This window comes from Pristiophorus japonicus, chromosome 9 (genome assembly GCF_044704955.1).
Source record: "Pristiophorus japonicus isolate sPriJap1 chromosome 9, sPriJap1.hap1, whole genome shotgun sequence".
Lineage (NCBI taxonomy): Eukaryota > Metazoa > Chordata > Chondrichthyes > Pristiophoridae > Pristiophorus > Pristiophorus japonicus.
In genome coordinates, this window is record NC_091985.1 from 151,678,307 (window position 1) to 151,694,401 (window position 16,095).

Sequence of the window (16,095 nt, forward strand, 5' to 3'; positions counted from 1 at the left end):
TCTCGATTTCAAAATTCTTATCCTATTCATGGCCTCACCCATCCTCATCTCTAATCTGCTCCAGCCCCACAACCCCCTCCCCCCCGGAGATGTCTGCGCCCCTCTAATTCTGCCTTCTTGAGCATCCCTGATTACAACCATTGGTGGCCGTGCCTTCTGTTGCCGAGGCCCCAAGCTCGAACTCCCTGCCTAAACCTCTCTGCCTCTTTCCTCCTTCAAGACACTTCTTAAAACATTTCTCTTTGACAAAGCTTTTGGTCACCTGCACTAATCTCTACTTATGCAGCTCGTTGTCAAATTTTTAGCGCCTAACACTCCTGTGAAGCGCCTTGGGATGTTTCACTATGTTAAAGGTGCCATATAAATACAAGTTGTTGTTGTTGAATGAATTTTTTTCAAAAGCTGTTAACTTGGAACGCTCGTACAGGTACAGTGTCGAGAATCCGGAGTTCCAGAATCCGCAATGTTCCTGAATCCGGACACCGGGACGATCCGTGGCAGGGCCGTCCAGAATCTGTAAAATGTTCCTCAATCTGGACATCTTGCCAAACCGCATACCGTTGCCAGCCAGGCCCAGAGACAATCCAAAAATCAAACTCAGACCACAGGAAGGAAAAAAAGAGAAACTCCAATCCTACCTCTTCTTCCAGGTCTTCACAGGCATCGCTGCTCCTGGGCCCGCACGCAGGACCCCTTCCCTCAGCCAGACCGCGGCACCCCCAGCCTTGGACGCTGGCGGTCTGCCTAAAACCGCCAACGCAAGACCCCAGCGAAATGGTAGTTCCGAAACGGGCTGCCCGAAAACCGGACACGCACTTCAAATCAGACAAATCGGGAGCTGCAATCAGATCGCAACGCCCCATTGACCCCAAACACAGCCCCACCGACTCAACCCCATTTTAAGTGTTCATGATTGTACCCGTAATAAAAAATACCTGTACATGCACTTTTAAAGTCAGCATTTTTGTAAATATTTTAGTGGCATTAAACATTATAGGGTTACCCCACCGACATCCCATGATCAGACCCCACCCAACCTGACTCAATTGCTGTGGTGTTTTTCCCCGATTTAAAGGTCTGCACAGGTACAGATTGTGACTGTGTTGTTTGTTATTGCAACCATGTCAAAAAGGCCAACAGATACTCCAATGGGTACAGGTAAAGCAAAGAGGAAGCATAGTTCATTGTCAATCGGCAAGAAAGTGGGGTTACTCCAGAGATTAGATAGAGTTGCTTCAGTGAGAAGATTGAGTATTGGACAGTTTAGCCACCTAAGGACTCATTTTAAGAGTGGAAGCGATTCCGAAGGACTCTACACCATTTATGATATCAGAGAACAGATCATGAAGTGTTATGCAGAAAGTAATGTTCGTAAGAAAATGAGTGAGAAAAAAAAAGTATGCATAAACCAGAATGCGATGATGTGGATCGAGCAGTGATGGCGACAGAGGCAAAGTGAAAGGGTTCCTTTGTCTGGCCCAATGGTGGTGCAACAAGCTAAAATATTCCATGCACAACTGGGGAGTGAAACTCTGGTTGGCTAGCCAAATTTAAAAATGTGGTGAGAAAACCTCAGATTATGAGGCAGCTGAAAATTACATCCATGAGTTAGTCAAACTGATTGCTGACGAAAACTTTTGGGCTGAACAAATGTACAATGACGACGAGATAGCACTGTTTTGGAGCTACGTACCGAGAAAGAAGAATCGCAGCCAGCAGGTGTAAAAGACGCCAAAGATATTAACTGTGCTTGCTGCTGCAAATGCGGTTGGGACACAAGTGTAAACTTATGGTCATTGGGAGAAGCCAGCGTCCAAGATGTTTCAAGGGCTTGAGAATATTGCCAGTGCATTATTATGCCATTAAGAAAGCATGGATAACCAGGGTACTCTTTCTGAACTGGTTTGAGAAGCATTTTGTCACTCAGGCACGTGCTCATTGCACGGAAACCGGCCTTGAAGAAAACTGCAAAATAGACTTGCTGCTAGACAATTGCTCAGCACATCCTGATGCTGACCTTTTAGCAAAACGATAATGTCCATGGAATCTACTCACCTCCAAATGTTACATCATTGATATAACCAAAGGAATTTTGGAGATCGATGAAGTGTATCTATAAAAACGAGTTTGAGATGTTTGCTTAATGCTGTGAACAGAGGCATGGGAATAAAAGCGTTCTCAAAAAAGATTTCTCTGTCAAGGATGCCATATGGGCAGCTGCAGATGCATGGAACTTGGTAACTGCAGACACCTTGGTCAATGCTTGGCATAACATATGGCCATCCACTATGTTTGCTGATGATGCTGCTCCTCATGACTTTCAAGGCTTGTGTGCGCCCAGGGAGAAAGCAATGATTGCTCAACTTTTAGATTATGCAAGAGGGCTGACTTGCAAAGCTGCGCAGGAATTGAATGAAGATGATGTCAAAGAAGACATGAACATAGACAACGATGCTCCCGAAGTGCATGCAGCGACAGAAATTATGGGCATGGTTTTGCATCCAGAAGAAAAGGATAAAAGCAGTGAGGATGACAATGCTGATGTCGATGCCTGTGATCAAGTCGAAAAAGTGCCCATTGACAAAGCAATCAATCTTGGTCAAGAATTAACATCTTAGAGCAATGATGCTGCATAAGTGAAAAGGAAATATTGCAGGTCTATAGAATTCAGGAAAGATCAAAGAAAAGCCTAAATTATTTAAACAAACATTAGACAATATCTTTCAAAAGATGTCGTAGCAGAAGGCCCACGACCTATCGTGTGCAACACGAGTAATTTCCACATTTGATCATCCTATTTATTGCTGGCCCATCATCAGCCCCAGACATCATAGCTGAGCCTTCACAAGCCCAACCCAGGCACCCCATCCACCCGTCCCTCCAACCACCGTCTGACCCACCTGAGAGAGACTAGGTTCCGCATTGGATTCAGTCACCTGAGCACTCATCTTTAGTGTGGAAGCAAGTCATTGTCAACTCCGAGGGACTGCCTAAGCTTATTCTGTTTCATACCTGTACAGGTACTCTGTTTACCAAATAAAAGCCTTCATTTACTGTTTTATATTTCATACCTGTACAACAAATAAAAACCTTTATATTTCATGCTTTGAGTACATTCCTTTTCCTTTTTGAAGATGGTATTATGATTAAAATATTTTAAATTAGGAATTGGAGGTTCAAGATTTAGATGCAATTCCAATCTTGCTTTGTGAATTTTGTTTTGCAAACATTCTAAAATCTACTGAGAATGGTTATTGATGAAAAGGAATACAGGTAGATTGGCCAATCAGTTTCAGCAAGGCAAAACAATAGTGCATCAGACCAGCTTCAAACAGATACATACAGGTGATTCTAGATTAACAAAAACACGAGGGGGAGAGCAGCAAAGCCTTGCGAAGGACTACAGAAAGGCACTGCGAAGGAAGGACTACAGAAAGTCATTGCTGAAGAACTACAAAATGACGTTGCAAAATCCAGAAATAGCAGAACCTGGGCCCAGGCATTTCCGGACTCGGGACGTCAGAAAGACATTCCGAGGTCCGGAAATAGAGAATCCAGAGTGGCCTCGATCCCGAATTCTCGATCTGTACCTGACCCAGCATTGTTATGTACAACTGGAAAGTAGCATTAAGATGCTCAAGTTACTTCCCTTAGTCTGGGCTGTACCAAGCTTAGTTGCCAATCAATGGTACCTTGTAACATTTTTCAGCCTACCACTCCTCCTAGATTTCAAAATTTCAACCCCTTCCCTCCCCACCATCAGGAGTGGAAAAGATGCAATGGTGCACTGAAACCTGGACTTGAACTGGAAAAACCTATGGAGCTAGAAAGACAGATGAAAGTGTAGAAATTCTGACTGGCAGAATTCACGTGCGTACACTTAACATGCTTGTACGACACACAAGCTATTTTTACACGGGCATTAACCAATTTATATTAAACAGGGTATGTGTAAAATTAATAGGCTGGGATGTAGTACAAGCACATTAAACCTGAGCACAGGTAGGCCAATCTGAATTTCTATTCGTTAAAATAAATTTGAGTGAAATTAAAATTAAAAAACAAACCATATAGATAGATGAACAATTTGGATTGAGATTTATCAACTACTTGGTCCCATCTCATCCCCATCCAAACCAGCAGGCATAGAACTTCTGGCTCGCTCTCATGAGAAACAACAAAGTAGGGCCATCCAGTCCAGACGGAAGGCCATCGTCCCCTTGCTTTCACACCACAGTAGAGGCTGGGATTGTCCCTCCTCCTGCGAGTGTTCCCCAACTCTGGCTTTAAGAGCAAGTGCCAGCAGATATTTAATTAGCCAGATCAAATGGGAGATGGAAAAGAGGGACGAGCAAGGCAAACATGAGGCACGTACAGTGGAAGGAAAGGCAAACAGAAGAAAATACAGACAGAGCGGGAAAGTGTCCAGAAGTAACAGTAGAAGCAACAGGAGTGCAGTCATAAATAAAAACAAGGTTGGAAGAACAAGGAAACTTGAAGTTATGAACTTCAAATTTAAAAACCTGTACATACAATTGAAACTAATTTGGCACATTTTCAACTCAGGTGAATTCTTTCCTGTATATACAATAAAATCTAAGGGGAAAAAAAAAACATGGTCTACTAGGCAAGTCCCACAAGAGCACGGACAGTCAAATATTGAAATATCTTCTCTACAGAAGAATCCAATATCCTGCCTGCTCCATCTGACCTCTTATACTGTTCCAATGAAGCTCAACGCAAGCTCAAGGAACAGCACCTCATCTTTCGTTTAGGCACTTTACAGCCTTCTGGATTCGACATCAAGTTCAACAATTTCAGACCATAACCTCTGCCCATATTTTAAAAAAAATTAACCTTTCCTCCCTTTTTCTTTCCCACGGCAGCTGGTGATTCCACCATTCACCCCTCATCTAGACTCATCTTTTGTTTCCTAACTTGTGCTGTGACCATCTCATTCTTGCCCAACATCCCTATTGTCTCTTAAATCATTCCATCCCATCATAGACCTTCCCTTTTGTTCTTTCCTCCCCTCCCCCTTTCAGGCCCCTGCACTTCCTTAAGAACCTGTTACATTTGAAACTTTTCCAACAGTGAATTGTGTTTTTTCAGTCAAGAAAAGGTTCATTAGCTTATTTTCATATATTATCAAGAAATACATTTTAATTACACCACTACTGGGCTAGGGTGAGCTAGGATTTCCACTACATCAAGACAATATCACCACGGGCTGTACCATTTCTGAAACACAAGCCAACATGAAAACAACTTGATTATAAGGAAGGGATTTCAGCTACCGCCTATTCGATTTTAAAGTTTAATATATCGTCTCCGTTTTAATACATTTAATTTGAAATTGATTTATAAACATTCTCCTATTGGGAGCAAATCACCAGGTTTTTTTTCCTTTGGTTTATTTTCCATTTTACAATTTCCCAAATTATATACTGTACGTATGTTTAAGCTTAAATTGGTCAGGAGCCTAGATTCAGCTTCTTTTTCCCTTTTACTCCATATTCTGCCCACCTCGACAAATCCTCCCAGCTCATTAATGCGATTTTGTAATTCTTTCTACTTATCTTGCCTATTTCCTTTTAATTCATTTTTGGCACACTGATGTGATCAAAGATGGAGACCACTGTAGAGACAAAAAAAAGGAACCAGTTAAACACAACATGTGTATTTAATGACACAAACAAGGGTAGCTGCAATAAAAAGTGTCCAGATTACAGGAGAAACAAGCACACAATCATAGGCAGTCCCTCGGAATCGAGGAAGACATGTTCCCACTCAAAAAATATGAGTCCGTACGTGGCTAAACAGTCCAATACGAGAACCACAGTCCCAGTCACAGGTGGGACAGATAGTCGTTGAGGGTAAGGCTGGGTGGGACTGGTCTGCCTGCGCTCGGCGATGAGACAAGCACACATTAGGAAGGAATGAGAAACAGGCAACTGATGAATGCTTGCTGAAAAACCAAACAAAAGGGACTATACTCCAGATTCAAAAGGGAATACTGAAAACACAGCAAAGTAAGCGAGCATCAACAGGGGTTCCACTGGTTTAATGCTGCATTAAAACAGAACTGAAGGGTAAATAAAGCCATAGATAAGTAGCCCATACCCAACACAACGCCATTGCTTGGGAGTGGGGTTCAGCTGACAATGTGCTATCGTTTGGGATGGAGGTCAACAGTTAAAGGCTGTTTAAACAGAATGTGCAATGAATGTCTTCAAGGCACCTTTTTTGTTGCACTTCCCAAAGTCTGGATCATTATCAGCAACACTAAAATACATAAACGGGCCACCATTTAAAGACTGCACCCATGCTGCTTATAAAGTGCTGTAAACTCCGCCAAAATAGTGCTAAAAACCGAAGTGATTGAGGTATGTACTGAATAGGTCTACAATCATTTTATTTAAAAAAGCAAACACAAATTTGAGTTTTAAATGCTGCAATTTGATTTTTCTTTTAAGTTTTACATTAAAATGTTCTAGGGGCTTGAAACGATGGGAGCATTTTGTGTGAGTGTACTGATGCAATGACAAGACAAAAATCTTACATGGAGCATAACTAGACTGGGAATATTTCCAACTTTTATTGAAATGGGTGCTGTGCTTCATATTACAACAAAATTATCAAACCTTTTGTAGGAAACAAAAATCACAAACCTTTGATTGGCAAATAATTAAAAAAGAATCTTTGAACCCAAACCAGAAAGAGATACAAAAGAACATCTGCCCAACACATACTGCTGCACTTTGGTACTAACCCATCAAATATGGACAATAATAATGTGGAATAGACTTCATAGGAGGGACGTGCAAAAGGACGAGAGCAGACACATCTCTAACATGTCCTGCCAACTTGTATACTTGCATCTGTAGCACAGTGCTCACACAATACTACTCCAGAGTCATTTGCAAAATGTTTTCTTTCTTCGTGTGGATCAGGAACAGTTTTCCAAAATGGAATGGCTATATCAAAACCATCCTCATTTCCCTACATCACTGTACCTTTTCCTGGTTGGGAGGAAGAGCAAAGTACCAATTTCCACTAACCCTTGCTACTGTTCCTGGACTTCCAATAAATATTAATGCAAAAGGGCAGTGCTTCATGGAAGCTAATCAAAGATACTGAGCTGCAAAGTAACAGACATTCTTTTACTCTGTTCCCCTGCCTATTTCTTTGTAAGAACAGTCAGGTCAAAGTTAAAGAAAGCATCGCAGAACTCTTTGCAATATTTGGGTGCAATTAACTATTGCCCCAAAGAAATGGCCATGTGCACAAGCTTTTTTTAAATTTAATATATAAATACCCTTTCGGCATTTGCTAGGAAATCAGCAAAGATTTGTCTCTTTACACGTCATTGTAAACAATCAGAAGTGTTTATGCAGTTCCCTTGTGTATAATTTTGCAGAAATCAGCAGGGTTATTCAAACATTCAGCAGAGTAAACGACAGGCAGACTCCTCTCATCCAGGTCTGTCCAAGCTCGTCAGTATTTAGGCACAATGGCTAAACCTTTAGCATGTCCTCGTCACTGTCATCATGAAAAGTTGCATTTGTGGAGTCTGTGGTCGGCCTGCTCCGCTTCGGTCGCGGATTGGATTTTGATTTTCCCTTGCTCTCCTTCCTTTCGTTCTGCAAACCCAGCAAATCCTCATCACTTTCATCGTGGAAGTGATTGTTCTGTGGGTGCCACTGCTTTGGTCTGCCCATGGTCTTGGATTCCCCTGTCCTGGTCGAGTTGACTTTCACTTGTGGCACGGTCAAAACCTCATCTTCACTGTCCTGATCATCCAATGGGAATGAACTAAAAACATCAGCATTTACAGCCTTAGTGACAACATGGTTCAGGCCATTTTCCTGGCACTCTTTTGCTGGTGTTTGTCCACTCTCATCAGACGACGTGACTTCTTCCATCAACCATTCGGTCTCATTTTCATCACCCTCCTCTTCCCCATTAATCTGATGGAGAAAAAAAAATCAAATTACATTTCAGCGAGATTCTAGCCCAACAAATGGAATCATTAGCACAAAGTGGTATTTTGCAGCCCTGCCTTTCATCAGTTTGTACACACTACATCATTATGATGACACTACAACTCAGCTAATCTCATTTAACTGGTCATCCAGCTATGAGGCATCCTCGGTCACATGGCAAAGTGCAGATATCCAGCAGGTGGGAAGTGAATTGATTCACCTAATCCTTCAACCACTGTGGCTGTTAGCATAGAGCAGCACATTTAAGCAATTTTGCAGAGGTATAATTACACATAAGTACTTGCGTGAAAAGCCATTTAGCTCATTCTTTCATGTATGCCATCCCCCGATTACAGCACTTATCTGATGTTGGAATGACTCCAGTTTTTGACTCCAATAGCAGACTCCATTCTAAGTTTAGATCAGTGTGTGAAGAAGTGCTTCCTAACATTGGAACTTGCCATCAGTTTTATCTATATCTGCTTGTCCTACAGTTGTGGCTTAACTTCAAATAATCTACTATTCTGCAACTCCTTGGCTGTCCCATTAACTTTTTCTACTCTACTTTGTAACTTAATTACTTCTACATCATATTCATCTTTTTAGAGCACTAATTTTAGAGCTGGGATGTTTCAATGTCTCATCATGACAAGCAAACAGCAATCGAGGTGCAGCCTCACTAGAGCATTGTACGATTTCAGCATGGCAGTCATAGGACTTCTATTCGACTGACTTAGCAATGCAGCTCAACATTCAGTTTACTTCGCTGCAGTGAATGACTCGATTGCTATGTCCAGTCATTCCAGATAACTTGCTGTCTCTGCCCTAAGCTGGTTTGAGACCAATTTGTCCCATTTTAAATTCTTGTCAAACAATTTGTGCTTACTTGTATTGAATGTCATGTCAGAATTCCGTCTACTCTTGTGTAACTCCTTGGGTGCTTCCCCAGATCCTACTGCCTCAGTTTATCTGCTGTGAATGGCCAACTTGCATTGTGTTCCTGACCCCAGGTCATTTAGGTATATCAAACAGTAATGGTCCCATTGCCAATCCCTGTTGCACTCCTCAATTGCTTTCCCCAGCAAGACATTGCCCAGCTGCCTCATCTTTCACCACATTTCTTATCCACCTCCCCAATTTTCATGCAGGATGTCCCGAAGCTGGTACAGCAGTCTTTCATGTGGAAATTAATCAAAGGCTTTCTGGAAGTTAGGTAGACTTTGAATACAGTTGTCAAACACCCATTTCTGGCAGCCAAAAAAAGTCGAGGAAATTAGACAGGTAGGACTTCTGCCATCTGAAATTATGTTGACTGCCATTTACGAAATTTCTTGTATATGGTTAATGCTCAAGTTTGTTCCCAATGATGGATTCCATTATTCTGCCAGATACTGAAGTAACTGGCTAAAGGATCTGTAGTTAGCGGTTGTTTTATCGATCTTTCTTGAAAACTTTCTGGTTTCAAACTCAATGGGGCTGCCCTTCAATCAGATTTCCCTGTGATGACTGTCAGCACTTTGCTGGTGTCACCTCTAATCTCACTTACCATCCTCAGGTACACAGTATCCATCTCTAATTTGTCACATTGAGCCCTTTAAGCCTATCTAGAATGTCCATGCATAGGATCTCAAACTTGTTAAATTGAGTTCAGAACCTCCAATGATGGTTGGCATAAAAGTGTTCCCCGCGGAAGTACATAATTTAGTATGTTCACTATTCTCAGCTCAACTCTATCCTTACTGCTGAAGAAATTGGTATTCTTCAATAATTCTCTTGTCCGATTACTGGAAGAATTTATTACTTCTTAGTTTTGCTTCTAAAGCTGAGTCCATTTCTGCTCCTCACTTTCATTTGACCACTTTTCTTCTGCATTTTGAGTTTCATGTATTCTTCCACATGGATTCCTTCACATTTCTTCCCAAGGACATTGAAATTTGTTTTCCTTACTTTACATTGCTGAATCCATTTAGGGTCACGTTTCTTTAATCTGTGCTCACCAGTCCTTGGTATGTACTTAGTGTGTCCTTAGAGGTACAGGTTGGACCCCTCTGGTCCGGCACCCTCGGGACCCGACCGCTACCGGAACAGAGAATTTTCTAAACCACAGAAGGTCATGCTGAGCCTAGGCAAAGCGGTACCTGTAGACAGCGCCCAGGCTCCTGAACACCTCCTGGTCCAGAGAGGTCCAACCTGTATTCAGTTTGTCCTCAACTGATTACTTCCTAGTCCATTTGTTTCAGATTTTGTCACTGTTTTGAGCTTGACCCTTTCAAATTAATATACCGGAGTAGAGTTTTGTCATATCAAATTGGATTACAATCTGTTGCCTAGTGCTACCATTAGCTCCATCCCCAGTATTCCATCTGGGTCACGCTATCATTAGATTAAGACATTAGACATCTGTAAAACATTAGGTCAGTTAGCAGTCATGCATTAAAGTCATTGGTTCAGATTACAGACTGCTTAGCATTCCAAATTCATTTTAAATTGGTCAAAATATCCCAATGGAATGATCTCTCTTGCACATGTTTTCTTTATCTTTTCTTAAGATAACTGGCCTTCTGTGGCCTGATGATTTACCAGTAATCCTTAGAACGACCTTGGTTCCCTTTGTAATGTACATTTCCAGACAGATCTAAGGTTGGAAAGCTTAGCCTGTACCAATTGGTCTATTTCCTTTATCCCTTGGGAATCCTTGACATACAGCTACTGCACCTCCTTTTCTGTTCTCCCACACTTCAAACCATTGTGTGTTATACTCATCTATGGAGTTAATCTTTCGAAGATTTCTTTATCATAATTTCCAACTGTCACAACAACCTTGCGTTAAGTCAACTCTCCATGAATGCTACCATAAGAAATAGGAGGAGTAGGCACTACGCCCCTTCAAGCCTGCTCTGTCATTCAATAAGATCATGACTGATCTGCAACCTCAACTCCATTTTCCCCACCCGATCCCCATAATCCCTTGATTCCCTTAGAATCCAAAAATCTATCAACTCAGCCTTGAATATACTCAACAACTGAGCATCCACAGCCCTCTGGGGTAGAGAATTGCAAAGATTCACAACCTCAAAATTTAATAGATTTGTCAATCACGGCAACCCTCTCATCCCAGGAATCAATCCAATAAACCTTTGTTGCACCTCCAAAAGGAAAGTATATATTCCTTAGATAAGGAGATTAAAACTGTGCACAGTACTCCAGGTGTGGTCTCACCAAAGCCCTGTAACAATTGCAGCAAGATTTCCTTACTCTTGTACTCCAACCCTCTTGCAATAAAGGCCAACAGACAATTTGCCTTCCTAATTGCTTGTTGTACCTGCATGTTAACTTTCTTTAAACTTGCCTAAAAACCTATTACATCTCTTAACTTTTTCCAGTTCTGACAAAGGGCCATCAACCTGAAACGTTTACTCTGTTTCTCTCTCCACAGATGCTGCCTGACTTGAATATTTCTAGCATTTTCTGCTTTTATTTCAGATTCCAGCATCTGCGGTATTTTGCTTTCGTGTTAACATTTTATGTTTTCTGTACAAGACCACCCAAATCCTCCTGAACAACATTTAATATAAAAACAGAAAATGCTGGAAATACTCAGGTCAGGCAGCATCTGTGGCGAGAGAAACAGTTAACATTTCAGGTTAACCACCCTTCATCAGAACCTGCTGAGTATTTCCAGCATTTTTTGTTTTTATTTCAGATTTCCAGCATCTGCAGTATTTTGTTTTTGTACCAATATTTAATAGTTCACCATTTAAAAACATTGGTGCAGAAATTGCGGTCGGAGGCTTCCTGCTTGGGGGGGGGGGGGGGGGGGGGGGCGGGGGCGGGGAAGAAAGCCTCAAACCTGAAAAATAAATCTACCAACTTACCTGGTGGTAAGGAGGTTTGACAACTTGCGGTCCTGGGCCTCTACGTGTAGGCCTGCAGAGACTCACGTAACCCAGGAGGGCAGGTGCTTCGCAAGCGTCCCTGGGATCACGTGGGCCGGCCCAAAGTAGGGGTATTCCCATTCATACTCATGGTGAGTTCACCATGAGTATGAATGGGAATACCCCAAAAACAAACACTTAAAATACATTTTAAAAAATCACATTTAAAATCAAAATGGAATTTAATTATTTAAAATTTTATTTTTTGAAAAATAAATTTACATATTTTAAAAGGGTCTAAAAATAAACTTACCTTATTTCACAAGTTTTTAATTGTTTAAATTATTGAAAAACTATTTGTCCTTTAAAAGTCTTGCATGCCTGCTTTTACCAGGTGCAAGAGTATCACGGGCATTCGCTGGGCAGAAGTTGGGTAAATAGCCCAACTCTCCGCCTGCAGAGGCCTATTTCGGTCAGATTCGTATGATCTGACGAGAGGATTCTTGACGAATCGCAAGTTTCGGGTTTCGGCGCATGCGCAGTGCATGCTTAAACCTGGAAGTTGCAGGGCCCCTCAAGGCATGAATTCAGTGCTGTTGCTTTTCTATTCTTCATACCACAGGGAATAATCTCACATTTTCACATATTATACTTCATCTGCTACCTTCTTACCCACTCACTTAACCTGACTCTATCCCTTTGCAGCCACTCTGCATCCTACTCAGCTTACTTTCCCACCTAGCTTTGTATCGTCAGCAAACTTGGATATATTACACTTGGTCCAAGTCAACATCCATATATGTGCACCTCGATAGGTTAACTCGATTCTTCTCATTTCATGTTTCCCTTATTAAATTAACTTCTTTCTGGTTGGTTTTGTTTATCTATCCCCTGCCTTACTAATTGAAATATTGCACCACTAGCCTATTTATTTTCCCTGTAAGGACATTAGTACCAAACCCAGTTACATGAAGTCCATCCACATCCTATCTCAACAGCTTCTCCCTGCTCCGAACCAGTCTTCCTGTTCTACCAGTTATATGTTGATAAGTCTACTGTTCCCCCTTCACTCAGCCAGAAAATGCCACCAATTCTCAGATTACCACCCTTGAAATGTGCAATGAACTCAACTCCTTCCACAGGACCGCCACATCCTATCCATTTCTATATCATTGATTTCAATTTCTGGCTGATTTTTCTGCACCCGTTCGGTTACGCTCTTTATATTGGCACTAGAAGGGCAACACACTATTCAAGATGCTGGGCCATAGCTCAGAATCAGACAGTATATTCTCCTAATTAAAAGTCTTCAAGTAAATACGTACTGAACAAGTCTGGACCCCATAGGTTTTCTCTACATGTTCCTCCTGCACTCCCTGCAAACAGTACTCCCAACTTCCTTACCACGGCTTTATTATTCTTCCCCATGTGTGGGTGACCATCTTTCTGGAACATTTCAACAAGTCTTTTCTCCCAGCATGTTGTGGACTGTAGCTGGTTGCTCCTCAAGCTAAGCATTCCTGTGTTTGAGCAACACGCGGTTCCTTCCCTTCATGCATCTATACCTCCAGGGTAATTTGTACAAGATTATCCTACTTCATGCCTGTCGCAATCTTCAAACCCAGCTCCATGTCCCCCGCCAGGGTCCGGCTCCTGATTCTGTCCCCCGCCAGGGTCCGGCTCCTGATTCTGTCCCCCCGCCAGGGTCCGGCTCCTGATTCTGTCCCCCCGCCAGGGTCCGGCTCCTGATTCTGTCCTCCTTTCCCAACACCCCCCACAAAGGTCCAGCTCCTGATCTTGCCCCACCTCCACCCAGTCCAGGTCCAGTTCCTGATCACACACCCCCACCCAGTAGGTCCAGCTCTGGATATTCTCCCTCTTTCCCACCATCCTCACCTGTCCAGCTCCTGATCTTGACCCCCCCTCACCCAGGCTAGATTCTGATCATTTCCCCCTCTCCCAATCCGCCATCAGGTCCAGCTCCTGATCCTCCCTCCCCCCCCCCCCAATCTGCCATCAGCTCCAGCTCCTGATCCTCCCTCCCCTCCGCCCCACCCCCAATCCGCCATCAGGTCCAGCTCCTGATCCTCCCTCCCCCCAATCCGCCATCAGGTCCAGCTCCTGATCCCACTGCCATTTCTACTGCATCAGTTGCTGTGACATACTAAACGAACAAATTTTCTTGTTCAGCTGTCCTAGCATTGTAGATTCAGGCCCAATCCCTTTTAGTGCTGAACTACCTCGCCTTACCTTCAAGCGCAAACTCCTGCTGTTGCCTTTTCACTTAGTCACCTTTTGTGTCAGCCTTGGCTGTGATAACACACTCACCTGGGTTAGTATGTTGTGGGGTCAAGTCTCACTTCAGAGACTTGAGCACATAATCTAGGCCACCACTTCTGAGCAGTACTGAAGGAGTGCTGCAATGTCAGAGGTGCCGTTAGATAGGAAGACATCAGTCTGTACACTAACAGCCTCTGTTTGTTCAGGTGGGTGTTAAAGATCCCATGGCACTTTCTGAAGAGCAATGTCCTGGTCATCATTTATCCCTCAACCATAAAACCAAAACAAATCATCAGGTGATTTATCTAATTTGCTGTCTGTGGAATCTTCGTGCCTGCACAACAGCAATACACTTCAAAATGAATTTATTAGCGGTGACATCCTTTGGGATATCCAGAGTATACATGAATGCAAGTTTTCTTTCTTTCACTTAGCATCCTGCTGATAAACTAACTCCTCACTTGCACACCAACTTATCTCAACCTTTTCCCCACCCAGTTACTCTTAGTGGCTTTGTGCTTCGACTTAAAAAATATATTAAAGAATAAATTAGTAATGTACTCTTTTAAATATCCTTATTTCAATGTAATAGCAGCTTTAAAACGTCCTTAGAATAATAGAAATTTACAGCACAGAGGAAGGCCATTTCGGCCCATCGTGTCCACACCGGCCGACAAAGAGCTATTCAGCCTAATCACAGTTTCGAGCTATAGGTCCATAGCCCTGTAAGTCACGGCACTTCAAGTGCATACCCACGTACTTTGTAAATGTGGTGAGGGTTTCTGCCTCTACCACCTTTTCAGGCAGCGAGTTCCAGACCTCTCCAACCCTCTGCGTGAAGAAATTTCCCCTCAAATCCCCTATAAACTGGCCTACCAATTATTTTAAATCTATGCCCCCTGGTTGTTGACCCCTCTGCTATGGGAAATAGGTCCGTCCTATCCACTATATCCAGGCCCCTCAATTTTATACACCTCAATAAAGTCTCCCCTCAGCCTCCTCTGTTCCAAAGAAAACCCCAGCCTATCCAATCTTTCCTCAGCTAAAATTCTCCAGTAAAGGCAACATCCTCATAAATCTCCTCTGTAGCCTCTCTGATGCAATCACATCTTTCCTGCAATATGGTGACCAGAACTGCACGCAGTACTCTAGCTGTGGCCTAACTAGCGTTTTGCAGTTCAAGCATAACCTCCCTAGTCTTGTATTCTATTCCTTGGCTAATAAAGGCAAGTGTTCCGTATGCCATCTAACCACCTTATCTACCTGGCCTTCTACCTTCAGGGATCTGTGGACATGCACTCCAAGGTCCCTTGTCTACTTATCTTCAATGTACTATTCTTACTACACGGGCATCAAAAAGCCGCAGGAAAATAACACAAAATCTTTACCTTTGTGTATTTGTATGCAACGCCAGCTCTTCTCCTGCAACAACCAGTCACTTTCTGCAGAATTATTTCCCTAAAAAAATGTACAGAATTATAAAAATGAGTCACAAGGCAGGGGGGGGCGGGGAAAGAGAAGAGGGGACAGGACAACAAAAAAAAAGTGTTACATTCACACAGGATCTTTAAAGCTACACTTAAAGCAGTAGCTTCATGATTATTACAACAACTTTCATTTATATAATGCCTTTATTTATAGTAAAACGTCCCAAGGTACTTCACAGGAGCATTACCAAATAAAATGTGACACCGAGCCACATAAGGAGATATTAGGCAGATGATCAAAAGCTTGGTCAGAGAGGTAGGTTTTAAGGAGTGACTTGAGAGGAGGGGTAGAGGTTTGGGGGGGGGGATTCCAGAGCGTAGGACTTAGGCAGCAGAAGGCATGGCCGCCAATGGTAGAGCGATGAACATCGAGGAGGTACAAGAGGGCAGAATTGGGAGGAGAGCAGAGATCTGAGGGTTATGGGGCTGGAGGTGGTTACGGAGATAGAGGAGTGAGGCCATGGATGG

The 16,095-nt window shown here is 42.7% G+C and overlaps 1 protein-coding gene across 1 annotated transcript in view; it reads right to left on the bottom strand.

Annotated features, from left to right (window-relative positions):
- Positions 1-6,574: 6,574 nt before the first annotated feature.
- The window catches only part of igf2r (insulin-like growth factor 2 receptor), a 205,297-nt gene continuing 195,776 nt past the window's right edge, over positions 6,575-16,095 (bottom strand). The window contains exons 47-48 of the mRNA XM_070889968.1: positions 15,529-15,598; positions 6,575-7,970 (exon numbers count right to left, since the gene is read on the bottom strand). Coding sequence (XP_070746069.1) covers positions 7,518-7,970; positions 15,529-15,598 — 523 coding nt within the window. The 3' untranslated portion in view covers positions 6,575-7,517. The remainder of the gene's footprint in view (positions 7,971-15,528; positions 15,599-16,095) is intronic.